The sequence below is a fragment of the Vanessa tameamea genome, chromosome 21 (genome assembly GCF_037043105.1).
Source record: "Vanessa tameamea isolate UH-Manoa-2023 chromosome 21, ilVanTame1 primary haplotype, whole genome shotgun sequence".
NCBI classification, from domain to species: Eukaryota; Metazoa; Arthropoda; class Insecta; order Lepidoptera; family Nymphalidae; genus Vanessa; species Vanessa tameamea.
The window spans coordinates 9,034,080-9,050,398 of NC_087329.1; the positions used below are offsets into that span (position 1 = coordinate 9,034,080).

A 16,319-nucleotide genomic window follows, 5' to 3' on the forward strand; every position below is an offset into this window, starting at 1 on the left:
CATCACTGGCCGGTAAATGAAAATTGGACCCGCGGCGATAAGGTCCAAGGATGTTTTTGTTATCATTACTGATTAATAAAATCGGATTTTTTTCATCATCTTAGCGCTTCAAGCTTGGTGAAAATGTTTAACATGTTTTAGGAAATAGTATAGGAATTACATAAACCTAAATGTCATCAGTTAACGGTTGAGTTTTCAGAGATACAACCAACGAAACTTAATATGTTTTTTTTTATAGCAAAGTCGTAGCAGTCTTAGTCTCCTGCTGGACTAAGCCTCCTCTTACTATGGGTAGAATGTTTGGAACAAATTCGATTACGCTCCTCCAATTTAAATTAAAGTGAATAAGTAACAACCTCCTAATATCAACTGCTGGGTAAAAACCTTCTCCACCTTTAAAAGAAAAGATTTGGAGCTCACTCTAAAATGCAGACAGCAGATTCTCATCCACCACGCAAAGGTTTTCTCACGATGATTTCCGAGAACGAGATTAATTATAAATAGAAATTAACATTCAGCACATGAATTCACCATTTCTTGTCCCGGGTTGGAACTCAGATTCACATTTCGTAACCACTGGCCTAACACGACCATACGCAATACGTATTAAGCTTCAAAGTTTTTTTTTTTCAATAATGTACAAATTTATGACATATATCTCCGTGTTCAAGTGCAAAGGGTCACATTTATACGAAACTAAAAAGCGTTTAGCGTTAAACTATAAAGCAAGTTAGCGCTGGTGCATAGTCAAGTACGGGCAGGCGCGACGCCAACTCGTATCGGTCGACAGCAGGATCGCTTTATTTGTAACCGCTTATCTCTGTATTAACATTAACTCGGATTTATTCTTTGAATGTGATTACATTTTCATATAGTTTTAATTTAAATCTAAAACTCTATTCGATAGTTTTTCGTTCTTGTTTTAAGCTGTTCGTTGTCTACTGCTAGACGATTTTACAGTAGGTGGTCAAGTCGCCCTCATTCTGTCTGTGTTTCGCAATTCTAAATTTTAAAGTAATTATAAAAAACGAAACGAGATTGTCTAGTTCTTATAATACGTCAAGTTTTAGGTTCGAATCCGGATAAGTGTTATTGAACTTTACTCTGCTTAGTCGTAAAAAATATCGAATTAAGCGGTGAAAAAACAAACTTTCAAAATCGATTTTAACTTTATGTAAGATTATCATAGTACATTTATCGCTGTGAAATATATATTAGAGAAATATACTCAAGACAAAAACATATACCGTTGATTGTCATTTGATGATCAGTTCTCAGCTTGCTATAATATGCAATATACCAAAAAATATAACATTCGTAAAGGGTCATCTTAAATCTGCCAAACATACTATATTTTAAAAGGATATGCAAATTTAATTAAAGTTTATTGTAGCGATAAAAAAAGATTAACACTCTTCACAATTAACATATAACATAATCTTTAATATGACTATGACATACTGGGCCGCTAAAATTATGCCTAAGTTGATGCATCTTTTGTCATATATATTTTTATATCACGGTTTTTTTTTTAATTTACTTTTAATTGACATTTATTTAAATAGTTTTCAAATTAGGTTAAGATGTTGATTGTTTTTTTTTTGTGCTTGCTGTGTTCTTCTTTAAGTAATTGTGACACTTAGAATATAATTTACTTTTCTTATATTATATTATTATATACCGTGTACACATTAGTGAAGAACCAAATAAAATAAATAAATAAAGACATTTTTTGATTTACTTGAATTGGTTGTATATTGATTTTGAAATCTGATAAAATTAACAAATTAAATAGTACCTTAATGAAACAACAATTTTATTTAACAAAATCCCTATGAGAATAATTATTAAATAAACGTAATTTCAGATCTTATAGCAGGCAGCATGGATAATATTTAAGCGATAAAATGGCCAATGGCAATGCCTTGGCGACTTGCCAAGTTAGCCAAGCTTGACTTATATCGCTTTTCGTTATAAGGATAATACTGTAATATGGAGATCCGTTTTCATTATTAGCCACTTTCGTTATAATGTCGCTTTTTTAATTATTATGTCTTGCTCATGTTGGCGACTATTGTTATTAAATTTAAATTACATCTGAAAAAGAAAGTTCATTAATAAGGCGTGTTACCTGATATATGATTGTATTAGTTATAAAAATCGTGGATTTAGTATTTGTTGATAGGCAGGTTATATAAATTTATTTTGTTTTTGATTGTCATTAACACTGTAATTAAATTGAGTAACTACTGAGTATCTTGTTGCTTCTTCTCGGTAGAATCTACTCAAAATCAAAAATCAAAATATACTTTATTCAAGTAGGCTTTTACAAGCACTTTTGAATCGTAATTTAACAAACTATATTAAGTGAAGCTACCACCGGTTCGGAATGTAGATTCTACCGAGGAGAACCGGCAAGAAAATCAGCAGTTACTCTTTTTCAACATCTAAAAATAGTCATGTTAGTTAAATACAATTATATATAAGTTTAATTGTTATTATATATATATGTATAGGATTTTGGGAATTCGCAACTAAGTAGTGATTTTATTGACTCTGAGTATATTATAAAGAAAATGCTACTTTTTGATGGATCGTAGCGTTATCGAATAGGTGTCTTGTATCGAATAACTTTTCTTAAGAAGCACATATTTAAATATGGATCAAATTTCATCCTACAACAACTGTACAACAAAATAAATAAATAAATTACATTACATTAACAGCCTGTAAATTTCCTACTGCTGGGCTAAGGCCTCCTCTCCCTTGAGGAGAAGGTTTGGAGCATATTCCACCACGCTGCTTCAATGCGAGTTACATGTGGCAGAATTTCATTGAAATTAGACACATGCAGGTTTCCTCACTATGTTTTCCTTCACCGATGAGCACGAGATAAATTATAATACTAGTGGTGCTTGCCTGGGTTTGAACCCGAAATCATCGGTTAAGATGCACGCGTTCTAACCACTGGGCCATCTCGGCTCAATTTTATCCTATTATGTGGAAATAAGAAAAATTACCAAAAAATTTAAAATTATTCCGTAACTTGAGGTATTTTGCCCAAGATAACTTATCCCCCAATAACTCCGATACGACCGAACCGGCGGCGCTAACTGACTCGCTAACTTTTCATTTCATTTTCCAAACTTTTAATCTCAAAGTGCCCGTGAAAGAAAAATGGAGGCGTTAAGGAAATCGCCAGCGCCACCTATTATCAACTCCTGCAACTCGCATAATTTCAGCTCCGTACCCAGAATGAAAACGATAACTCCGAGGAAATATGATCCTTGACGCGTTTCGAATAAAAATCACTTTCGTATCTGCCGCATATGTCTCTTACGTTGCCGTAGACGAGACGGATTGTTACAGAAGAGTCATAAAAAGTAAGATATTAATGTATCGTGGGAGGCATTAGACGGTCGCTGGATCGATTTCTATGCATAAAAAATGCTAATGGCCCGGGAGAGAGTACGTAGCTCTCAACTAGGTGATTTATGTGAGGAGTTTCGGTAACTATTCGCGTTTCGATGTCATCCAAGGTGTTTCGCGGACAGGTGGTAGGCGAACGTTCTGAAACGTTTTCGCTTAAACGACGGCGTTTTTGCTTTACTTAGTTCCGTATTAAGAACGTTTGTGTTTTCATAAAGCCCGCAAGATTTGTATCAAATTCATTACTTAGTGATGGTCGAAGTAAATTGATGTGAATGCCGAAGTACTTACGAGAATTGCTGTGTAAACAAGTCTTACGCTGACGTCATCTGACGTTCGTAGACTTAAGCTTATTCATCTGACGCTCAAAGTCTCAGATAGTTCCGATCGTGCAGTACAAATATCGTATGGATGGCGGCTGCTTTACTACAGTGGAATAGCCGATATGGCCGAGTGATTACGTGTGCATCTTAACTAATTATTGCAAGTTCAATAGACAAGTATGGCAGAATTTCTATGAAATACTGCCACGTGTGTCATCATCAACCAACCCGCAGTGGGATATTTACAGGGTGTTACTTTTTATATATTAATTACTATTATTCTGTCTTTCAGCTTCAATTTTTTTTTTCATAATGAGCATGAAAATGAAGGGTCAGCGAATCAGCTACTGCACATTGCTGATACTCGAGAACAATATTAAATATATTTATATACATATATATATTCACAGGTCCAACTCGTTCAACGAACAAATGGGCCACCTGATGGTAAGTGCTCACCACCGCCCATAGACATTGGCGCTATTAGAAATATTAACAATTTCTTCCGGAACATAAAAATACTGTGCATTTCTGTTCGGTGGTAGAATATCTGATGTTTGGATGGTACCTGCCCAGACGGACTTACACAAAGTAAACTGGTAATATATTAAGGGTAAACTTAGTATCTTTATTGATCGTTTATAAATACAACTTATGTTTAAGTACTGTTTAACGTTTATCGCTTAGAAATGAGTTCGCGATAACAAGCAATAATCTCACACAAACATAATAGATAGTTACCTGTTTATAATATATCTCTTTCGGATTAAAGGAATAACAGTAAACATGTATGAGTAAATGAACACATGGTTTGGGTTGTTGGTTAATCATCCACTAACTCGGATTGAGTATATCGACCAAACCTCTTAAACGGAGAAAAGCGTTTTTCCAGTAGTAATAAAATATGTATATAATTTTGATATCAAATGAATCGAATCGTGTGAAAACAAATGAATCAATTAGTTAAGTTTCATAGTGTCTTCATTATTCAATACTATTCTTTGCCTCCGCCTGCGTGTGAGGGGAGGGTGCAGTGTTAGATACATTTTAGATCATGTTTAAAAAATTGATTTCTCATTAAAACGTAAATTCATATACATATATAGGTATAAGTTAATTTTTGACCTCTGATGCACAATTAAAATCTTACAATTATAAAAAAATAATTAAAAAGATTAGAAACTTTAAAAAGATTGTATTTTTGTTTTATATTCTATAAACAAATTCAACGGCAATATATAAATAATTAAAAAAAATAATCACCCTAATATCAATCCGCCACTCCTAGCGCCATCTAGGAATGAGTAGCGTGTAATGACTTTCACTGTTCTTAGCTTAATTTTCAAATTAAGTAATTGTTTCTTTGTTGAATTGAAAATTTAAAAAAATTATATTGCATTAAATAATTATTATTATTAACACATATGACGAGATGTATTTATTTCTTTGCATTCACTTGAAAACACATTTCGCGAATTTATTACTCGTCTAACCAAGTCACAACAATTTAGAGATTTGATATTTTTTATTAAAATAATAATTAAAATTCCAATCGTGCAAAATATATACGTGCAAGTATTAATTATTTTAACAAACGCTATAATCTTCGCGTACCACATCTCCGGTCACGTAAACAAAATGGCGTAGAAAAAAAAATATATCTGTCCGGGGCACCGATCGCGATACACGGTCTGACGCGGGTTGAATATTTTAATTTTTGTATTATTTTATTAAATATGGTAAAATAACCCTGCGCCCGCCACCCCACCGAGATAGACCCACCTTCGTTTAATTGTGGAAGGCTTAGCGATGTACGTGCATCTCGAATTTTAATAACCCACCCTGGAAATCCCCGGCTTTTATTTTTATTGTACTTGTTATATTTGCATATATAATATCGCTTACCGTTCCATGTGATTGGATAATGATGGTTGCATTTATCTTAGTACAGCTTTAATTACGCATACGTTTATATATGTACGTTTTATTTATCTATACTAATATTAAAAATGCGATTGGAACTTTGTTGTTCTTCCATGGTCAAACCACTGAAGAGAATTTGATGAAATTTGGTGTGAAGCAAGCTTTATTTTTTATGTCTAATATCTAACAAACAACCTCTGAATCGAGCAAGCAAACGTGCAAAGCAGCGGTGCGATAACTAGTAGTTAGGATAAAATATAAATATGATTATATGCCTGGAATTTGTATTCGTATACTTTCAGTATGTTAGATACGTATATAGAATTAGAGTAATTATTGAGTTGATGGAGATGAAGGGTAAGCCCACTTTGTAAATATAATCTATAAAAATAAATATTATTTATATTTTTAAACGAATATGTATTGGAAATATAAATAAATCTATCAAAGCATCAAGAAGGATGTAATTCTCTTAGACTCAATAAACCTTAAGCTTAGTCTAATCTAAAAATATATTTTTTTAAATCCGTTTTTATATATCATTTTCATAAAAAGAAACAATATATTCAACTAGATTATTTAAAATGGCAATTAATTGTAAACCGACCCTCCTAAACCTCTAGCGGGGGTTCAAACGACCGAAGCGAAAACGGAAGGGTTAACTTCGATTCTTTTCGATAATCACTGGCTAATGCACTTCCCTTTGTTTACATTATACCTGTTACGCGGAATGGCTCCCATTTAGTTCCACCGCAGTAAGTAAATGGAAGATCTATAAATTTCTTGATCTTTTTTTTTGTTTTCTTAGTTTTTATCGCTCTACTTATTTTATGTATTATATACCACATATGATCTGCCCTTGCAGTTGATAAATCATATTATTTATGATTTTAATATGCCTGCATTTTATTTCCAAGTAACAATACAATCTGAATTTTTGGATTGCAAATAGGTATCGAAAAGTTTGTATTGAACTTTATGATGACTTTTTCACTGACTTCGAGTTTGTCTTTGTGTAATGTTCCTTGGTGTTTATGAGTCTTCGTTGGATTCTTGATTGCTCGGCTGGTCTGGTTTCTATTTAGCCTGGATTTTGATATTGTAACCCACAATCTCCTTAGTCTCCACACTCTTTCTACTGTTTAGATCTATCCAGAGTTTCCAATTGAATCTTCCCAGAAATGCATTTCGAATCGGTGATACATTTAATAAATCTCATAAAATGACAATCAAAAATGCTTTTAAAACTACTTGAATAAAGTGTATTTTGATTTAGATCCTTACGGACGTCTTATTAAAATATTAGTGATATTTATCGCATTTGTCATGTCCAAATGTTTTATTTTTATTTTGCCGTCCCCGTTACACGCAACCACTACAAAGCCTTCGTCCAGCGTTGGAACACTTCCTTTACTTTACTTTAGTTTATAATAAATACCTTTTATTTTTTTTATGTTATAGGGGGCAAACGAGCAGGAGGTTCACCTGATGGAAAGTGATTACCACCACCCATGGACATCTGCAACACCAGGGGGGTTACAGGTGCGTTGCCGGCCTTTTAAGAAGAAGTACGCTGTTTTTTTTTGAAGGTTCCCAAGTCGTATCGGTTCGGAAAAACTGCCGGCGAAAGCTGGTTCCACAGAGTGGTTGTGCGGGGCAGACAATGTCTTAAAAATCGCGCTGTTGTGGATTTTCGAACATCTAAGTGGTGTGGGTGATATTTTGAATTTGGACGAGATGTCCGAAGGTGAAATTCAGCAGCCGGGATTAATCCGAACAATTCCTCGGAACATTTCCCGTGATAAATTCTGTAGAAGATGCAGAGCGATCCAACATCTCTACGCAAAGCCAAAGGATCAAGCAGATCGGAAAGAGCTTGATCGTCGTTAATTCGAGCCGCTCTACGTTGGATACGGTCAAATGGAAGGAGCTGGTACTGGGGAGCACCCGCCCAGAGGTGAGAGCAGTACTCCATGTGTGGCAGAATTTGTGCCTTGTAGAGTCTTAGACGATGGGCCGACGTGAAATACTGTCTTGTCTTACTGAACACACCGAGCTTTTTTGATGCCAATTTGGCTTCTCCTTCCAATTGACCGCGGAACTGAACGAGACTTGAAACATCGACGCCAAGTATTCCGATACTAGCTGTGGTTGAAATGGACTAGATTTAGCTGGCCCCAGTTCGCGACTTTGTTTATCGAAGACTCGATTTCAGATACAAGTTTGTTCCGGTTTTCTTTGACGTTTTCTCGAGAAATATTAGCACGGCCGGTGTATGAGGTGTTTACGATACTGTCGCCTGCATAGTAGTGAATGTTACTGATTTGCAACAATTCATTGATATGCAGAAGAAACAGAGTGGGTGATACGCAGCCTTGTGGAACACCAGCATTGACGAATTTTAAGTCGGAGCATGCACCGTCGACAACGACCTTGATGCTCCGATCTGCCAAAAAACTGGTAATCCAATTGCATAATTTCCTGGGAAGCCCATAGGAAGGAAGCTTCGAAAGAAGCTATTTGTGCCACAAGCGATCGAAGGCCTTCGCTATGTCCAGACTGGCTGCTAATGCCTCCCCCTTGCTCTCAATTGCTTCCGCCCATTTATGAGTCAGGTAAACTAGAAGATCACCGGCTGAGCGACGCCGACGGAAACCGTACTGGCGGTCGCTAATCAGCTGGTACTAATCTAGGTACCGCAGGAGCTGGCAGTTTATAATGGACTCCATTACCTTGGAGAACAAGGAGGTGATGGCTATAGGCCTATAATTACGGATCTAATTCGAACACATCAAGCCAGCCTGCAGTCAAGCAGGAAAAAACTACAAACCTTCCCGATGAGAGAGCACGCCTTTCCTCAGTTGTGGGAAATGTTTCATAAAAAAAATATACCATTCAAATATCAGACTACCATTATAATAATAATTTTCCTTTTAAACTAAAATGCCGGGTAAATTTTGAATTTATCACGATTTTTCTCGGTCGAACATACACTGCGAATGGCTTCACGTAAAACTGACATCTACAAAATGAGAATCAAAAAGCGCTCGTATAATAATCGCATGCATTCAAGTAAGAAGATTTCATAAAACCATATGAATTCGTGGATATCATAAAAAGCATTCATCGTTCATTAAAAATATATTAAGTGTGTTGTTTTATATTTAAATAGCATCTCATTGCATCCGAATACAACGTCTAACATCTTCATCCCCGTGTTCCTGGGATCTCTCGCCCAGTGATCAACACAACTTTTTCAATTTCCTTCGGTAATATGCGGCGGACCGCGGGCGCCATCAAACGATAAACGATTATAAGTATGACGTCAGAGGAAACGAACCAAGGCGACGTTGTAATGAGAAATAAGGCGAAAAAGAGGAAAAAAGTCAGGAAGCGTAGCAAGCTTTTCGCTTCTTTTATTGATTAAAAAAGTTTCATAATCATATTTTCAAGGCGCCGGCGAGATAGTTGGCTGCTATCGGCTGGCGTTTTGGATTCTAGATTGCGAGTAATGGGCCCTTTGATCCGTTGTCTTATAGAATCATTTACATCCTCATTTATTTAAATCTTAAATATAAGTTGAAACAGTCACTTTTCTTGGTGAATCCTCGGTTCGTTGCCTTCGTGTCGAGCTGAATTATCTGCTGATATTTAAAAAATATATCATGTTTTCCTATTTATGTGTTGATGTGGAATCATTTAAATATTCGTTTTTTCAAAGTAATCTTAAGAGTAGTTTGGTCTATTTTACGTTATATGCTACAAAATTATACAGTAAATAATTATTATAGGTTTTACGGTATGTTTTTGGCGAATGGTCGAAGGAAGCTTCACTTATTATTTTGTATGCAATTTAAGTGTCATATATATTTTTCATATATACAGGCCGGTAATGTATGTATATATTTAAACGTGTGCGATAATTTTGTTTATTTAGATCTTGTAATTATCATTTTGTATGTATAATTTGGTATAATTATTATAACAAACACCTATCAGGAGTGTAAAAAAAAATCAAGCAATTTTTTAAAGAAATTCAAAAATCTTTTCCAAATTTATAAAATATATAGGTTACAAAATAAATAACAATAATTCTTTGTTATAGAAACTCCACCTACTTTCGCCACCAGCTTTCACCGTAGAGCATATTGTGAGCAGCGAGTGCGGAAGTCGGCTCTGCCTCTGGGGGTCCAGAGGAGTTACAGTCGCAGAGTTGCCGTCGAGATGGGGCCGCGACGGTTTATTCGAATCCGGCAGCCAAACTATTTTATGCAAGTAAGTATTACCATAGTTGATTTATCAGCAGCGCTGGATTTACAATGCCGGGTTAGTGCCCAGGGCAGAAATTTTCAGAAGGGACAAAATTACAAATGAAAAAAAAGAACTTGGCGTTTTCGAAAATGCTATTCTTATCTTCCAAAATATTAATAATTATAAATACATGTATTTTTTTCTGCTATGAATCATATGAGTCGTAAAGTGTGTTTTGAAGATTTTACCACTTAAAAAAATAGTGGGGCGGCATTTGTTAAAACTGGGCGGCGCTAGGCTAGTGTCGAGCGCTGTTTATCAATGTCGCGCTTCAACTCGTCGGTCTAGTGGCTAATTATAAAGCAGGTATTAAAGTCCTTAATTCGTATCCCGGAGTGGGTCAGTAATGAGTTAATATGTTTTTTGTTGTAGCAAATATTCGTTAGCTGCCGATATATAGAAATTATACATATATCAACTCCCGTGGTTTGATAAACGTGTATAGTCTGTTTGTCCTCCGCCAGAACTCATTCCAGTCATATTAGATTTGTTACATCGGATTATGAGACTGAGATACAATCTCTACAATATTATTGAGATAAATTGTTTAACTACCGAAAGTACTGACTACTTTATATTTGGAACAAATTATACATAAGTACAGCTTTTTAATGAAATACCGCAATCCACACTTGAACTGCCTCCAAATTAACTTCAATTTTTTTTTTCAAAAAATCAAAATATATATCTGTCGAAAATGAATGAAACTTGAAAAACATCCGCGGAGCATTTCTATGCATGATTCGGTAAGTTACTTAGGCTTAAAATACTTTAGATATGTATATATATTGACATATATATATTATTGCCTATTCTAATCACAGGATGAGTAAAAGCAAATAAACTTTTACATTGTATTGACGCAATATCATTGGTCGAGATCAAGCGTCTTATGATGTTCATTCATCATTCGTGAAAAATGACGTTTTCCGTGTCTTCGAATTTGTTATCAAACCTTTGAAAGTGAAATAAAATTAGACAAAAACAGTCAAGTGGATAAGTGTTGTGTTATAAATGAAGACACATTAATCAGTTATTGTTATTAGGGCACAATATAACAGATCGATTAACAAATATCGCGGAATATGTAAATCTATTTTGTTGTTTAGTTTTCTTGCCTGGAGTACATTAATGTTTCGTAAGACAATTCGAGTTAAATACATAACTATCAAATGACTACAAGATGAAGATGATCACATATTGACGTAACGAAGAATTTAATAAACAATATTAATAAGACCATTCTTATACCAAAATGCCGCTTTTAAGGTTTGCTTAACCGCATTCTCTAAACTAAACACCTGGAATCTAATAACGGCTGATAAGTTCCCGAGAAAGCTGGCACGTAAGCATCGTGTATTTTCTACTAACACGGTAAATTTTGAAACCTATTAAGCTCCTCGAAGCGGCTATAATGTTAGCCTGAGGTAACGATTATATCAAAGATTATATAACAAACCATCTTTAAGACGAGTCAAACATCGCGTCTTATGATGCATCGAGGCATCGGTTAGGCAACTACGGAGTGATTGGGTATTTAAATATTTATTTTCTTATTCAATTACGGTTACTTTATGAACGATGTATGACGAATGTTAATGTTACGTAATATTATTGCTTCAATGTAATAGCTCCTTATTGTATTTATTTCGTTTATGTTTTATTAACCAACTTTAAAAAGGAGGTTCTCAAATTAGATATGAAAACTACAATTATGGCTGGCCTTTTTTTGTAATTTATTGCAAACAAAGACGGATTTTTTTAAAAAAATATATCAATCAGAACTTCACTAATTTTGTCCCGATACCAACATTCATTGATTCATGATACAAACATCCACCTTTTACATACCCTTAATGTAATGAAAGTTAACTCATGTCTGTTCCTGCAACTCAAACTACTTCCATACCAAATTACATCTAAATGGGTTCAGCGATTCGAGCGTGAAGAGGCAACAGACAGAGTTACTTTCGAATTTAAAATATTAATAAGGATATTAACATTAATTTATCAATGATATTAAGGCTAAAGCAAAACGACAACTTCTATTATAATTCTTGTCAATATTATATTAATATAAAATTAAAAATCATCACCTCTCATATGACTCTCAGCGTAAGTCCATGTTTAGGTATTAACCAAAGCTGGTCTAGGGAATGTCTCCACGGATAAATAATCTACCGCGTTCGCGCGCCCAAGTCACCACTCTTTCGTACATGTTATTAGCCGGTTATATCTGGATATTTGCATATTTCCGCAGTAAAATTAATTCGAAGATTTGCCGGCATCCACAACTTAAGGGTGGTCTTGGGGTGGTGTGTTTTTGGATTTGTGCATTCGAATCGAGTTTAGCCAATAGATTAAATCTCATGCCTGTCGGATTCAGATATTTTAATTATTAATTTATGTTGTTTTTGAATTATTCTAAAACGGAAATATTATCTATAGGATAGAGCCAATCATGATACTGATTGGTGCAGAGGTTTCGTCGTGAAGAGATATCAAACATACATTGTTACTTTCGCAATTATACATGTAGTCTGCTCTCAGTCTGTTTTTGAAATGTTGTTACCACATATAGATATATATATGTACAGTCACCTTTTCAATTAGTAGGTCTTCGTGCATGTTACCACTCACATATAAATCATTCTATCGCCTAACTTACAATACTTTGTAAACAGAAACAGTAAAATATTTCCGTCTCCGCAATTTCAATTTATCCTTCCTCGGGCCCGCTTCAATACTTTTACATTTGTAAATCAATACGTTTAAATCTCACGTTAATAATACCCGACCAAAAATAAGACGTACCGGACAAAAGATTCTGTCACGGACGTTAAGAAAGTGTGCAGTTACTATTCGTATGCGATTATTTCCATGCAGGATAAATAATAATTCAAGCGTCTTTAATTACCGATGTAATTGTCGGTAAAGTTTTGATTTTGTAGCCGATTTCTCTCTGTAGATCCGAAATTCCGAATCGGTATTAACTCGTATAAAATAAATGCTTCCTTGAACAACGTATACTTTGTTTTTATAAGAGCCAATGTAATCTCTGTTACAATTGACATTACAACTTTATGATACCAATGTTGGTAACCTTCATGATTAGCAGCAATGGGTGATGATATACTTACTAACAGATAGCCAATTTGTTTATAAGTCATCATAAAAAAAAAATTAACAGTTAATTATCGAACGTCTTGATCTTCTTCAAATTTAGTAATAACAGTTTTGATGACTCATCTTCGTTAAGTTACAATACTTAGAATAAGCTCAAGATAATCTAGATAAAGGAAATTAGCATATGATCCGTTCGACTAATATAAGCTATAAACGTTAAATCAAAACGTTAATTTAAGATATATTTACATGAATAGGTAACGATACGACTTTCAATCTTGACTACAAATCAATTTCAGTGATCTTCAAGTCTCTCCACATGTGACTGTTCCCCGCTTATCTTGGTTAAAATATAATTTTAATTTTAAAATATCAAGAGCCGAGATGGCCCAGTGGTTAGAACACGTGCATCTTAACCGATGATTTCGGGTTCAAACCCAGGCACCACTGAATTTTCATGTGCTTGATTTGTGTTTATAATTCATCTCTTGCTCGGCGGTGAAGGAAAACATCGTGAGGAAACCTACATGTGTCTAATGTCAACGAAATTCTGCCACATGTATATTCCACCAACCCGCAGTGGAGCAGCGTGGTGGAATATGCTCCATACCTTCTCCTCGAAGGGAGAGGAGGCCTTAGCCCAGCAGTGGGAAATTTACAGTCTCTTAATGTAAAATGTAAAAAAATAAAATATCAATTTGGTTCGCGATTCCGTCTAGTTAGTTAGGATCAAAATAACGTTTAATTTTATGTTATAACCGTGTTATTTTAGTGCGTCAGAAATTATAAGGCCAATCAACTATGGAGGAATCAAATGAGGTTTATCCAGGTTTATCTTATGATCACGTTTTTAATAAAAAAAAAATGTTTTATTTATATATAAATACAAAAGTAAGTCTATCTGTCTGTTGCTCTTTCACGACCAAGCCACTGGACCGAATTTGATGAAATTTGGTAAAAGCGAACGAAGCCGCGGACGACACCTAGTAAATAATGAATATAAAATTTCTTTGGACATTCGCCTTGACTATTACTACTCGCAACTACATTTTGTATAAACGAAATATAAATGAATGTTTATCATTTTAACAGCGAAAATGAACCGACAAATGTCGAATTATTTAAAAAATCGATCGGGAAAATTTTCAGGCAACGACAAATCGTACGATATAAAACAACAGACAGACTTATGATAATAGCAGTTAAAAGGCGCACTACACCGCCTCGCCCGTTAGAAATAATCCTTACAACTAATATTAGCAATAAACACCCCCTTTGCCGCTAATTATGCTAAGATGTTTCGCCTAAAGTTGCCGTCTGCAGGGATTTCAAATCTTGAGTTGACATTGCACTTTATGGACATATCGTTTAGCCACAGAGCTGGATTCTGGATTCGAAAATATGATAATTAGCCCTCGAATGGAAATTCTCGAAAGAACTTGTCACCGAAAATATGGTCTTATAGTCCCTTATTCTAATTTCTATTTAATAAGAGTTTGCCATTGATAATTAAAAATGCTTAATCTTCATCTTCCATATAATATAAATAGGCAAAAATATTACATCATATTTCCCCTTTTTTTTTTTGTTGCCTCTCAAGGCAGACGAGCAAACGAACCACACGCTATCATGTGGTAAGTGCTCACCGTCGCCCATGAGCATCAGCAATGCCAAGCCGCTGTTTTGTTTCGTAGCTAATCACGAGCAAGTGTCAAAAGAATGGACATAACAACGTATTTTCTCTTAATAATTGTTACAATAAAATTTTGACCACTGTCTGATTATTATAAAGAAGAAATAGTCATTTTTATGATATAAGTAGGCGAACCGATAAATGGGCCACCTGGTGGCCACCATCCATAGACATTGGTGCTGTAAAAAATATTAACAATTCCTTACATTGCCAATGTTCCACCAACCTTGGGATCTGAGATGTTATGTCCCTTGTGCCTAGTTACACTGGCTTACCCACCGGAACACAGCAGTAGTGAGTATAGCTGCTTGGCGGTAGAATATCTGATGAGTGGGTGGTACTAACCCCGAAGATAGTGGACAAAGCGCTATCAAGTAAAGACTATTGCTAACATTTGTTCGCAACCTTAGCTATTCCGAATCGTTTCTTATACTTATAACTGAGTCCTAAATTAAAAAACATAAAAAAATTAAAATATAACCTGAGTGATAATCTCCTTCTTTTTTGAAATCGGCTAAAAATTTAAATTACCGGTCAAGTTATGATCACGTGGAATGATGGCATTTATACTATGCTATAATATAAGCTGAATTTTAATATCATAAAATTACCTACTACATTTGTAAAATTTAATTAAGCCCAAATCTTCTATAAGGGCTGTCCAAAGCACGGCCCGCGTATCATGCGGCCTGCAGCTTATATTTTTGCGGCCCGCGACGTATTTTTGAGTTACCGCAAATACGTATGATGACAAAGAGATATATTATTTTGAAGGACAGAATAACCTTATTTGAACATCTGAAATCCATTTAATTGTTGAATTTGAGCAGCATTTGCAGATTTTGAAAAATTGGAAGGCATTTCTAACGACATTTTAAAGTACCAGCAGTATAGTTGGAATTGTTAGTGGTACGAGTGAGTCTGGACTGAACTAGCCCTGTTCTATATCATTTATTTATGCCCCTAACGCGTATAATGTACGGTGGTCGCCGTAATTTTGATAACTTCTTATCGTCGTGCGCCGCAGTCACCCGATACAAAGCGAATGTACCTCGCCTCTTAACATACTATCGCACATTATTTGCCATTTACCTCGACGCTAAATGAACGTGATTTTAAATTACGCGATTACATTTTTGTCGGTGAAATTTCAACATAATTTTGAAGATTTCCTTGTGACTGTGATTGGCACGTGAACGGGGTCGTCTTAACCGCTATTAATCCTTTATCTTATTTACCGGCGAATTGCTGCTTGTTATGCTTTGAATGATAAATGTAAATAGGTATTTTGTGACACATATTATATAAACAGAGCCGAGATGGCCCAGTTCAAACGCAGGCAAGCACCACTGTATTTTCATGTGCTTAATTTATAATTCATCTCGTGCTCGGCGATGAAGCAAAACATCGTGAGGAAACCTGCATGTATCAAATTTCAACGAAATTCTGCCACATTTGTCCACCAACCCGTATCGGAGCAGCGTGGTGGAATATGGTCCAAACCTTCTCCTCAA

The 16,319-nt window shown here is 35.1% G+C and overlaps 1 protein-coding gene across 1 annotated transcript in view; it reads left to right on the forward strand.

Moving 5' to 3' along the window:
- The window catches only part of LOC113395557 (nuclear pore complex protein Nup88), a 99,756-nt gene that overhangs the window by 53,078 nt on the left and 30,359 nt on the right, over positions 1-16,319 (forward strand). The window contains exon 2 of the mRNA XM_064218367.1: positions 9,781-9,950. Within this exon, the coding sequence (XP_064074437.1) occupies positions 9,781-9,950 (170 nt within the window). The remainder of the gene's footprint in view (positions 1-9,780; positions 9,951-16,319) is intronic.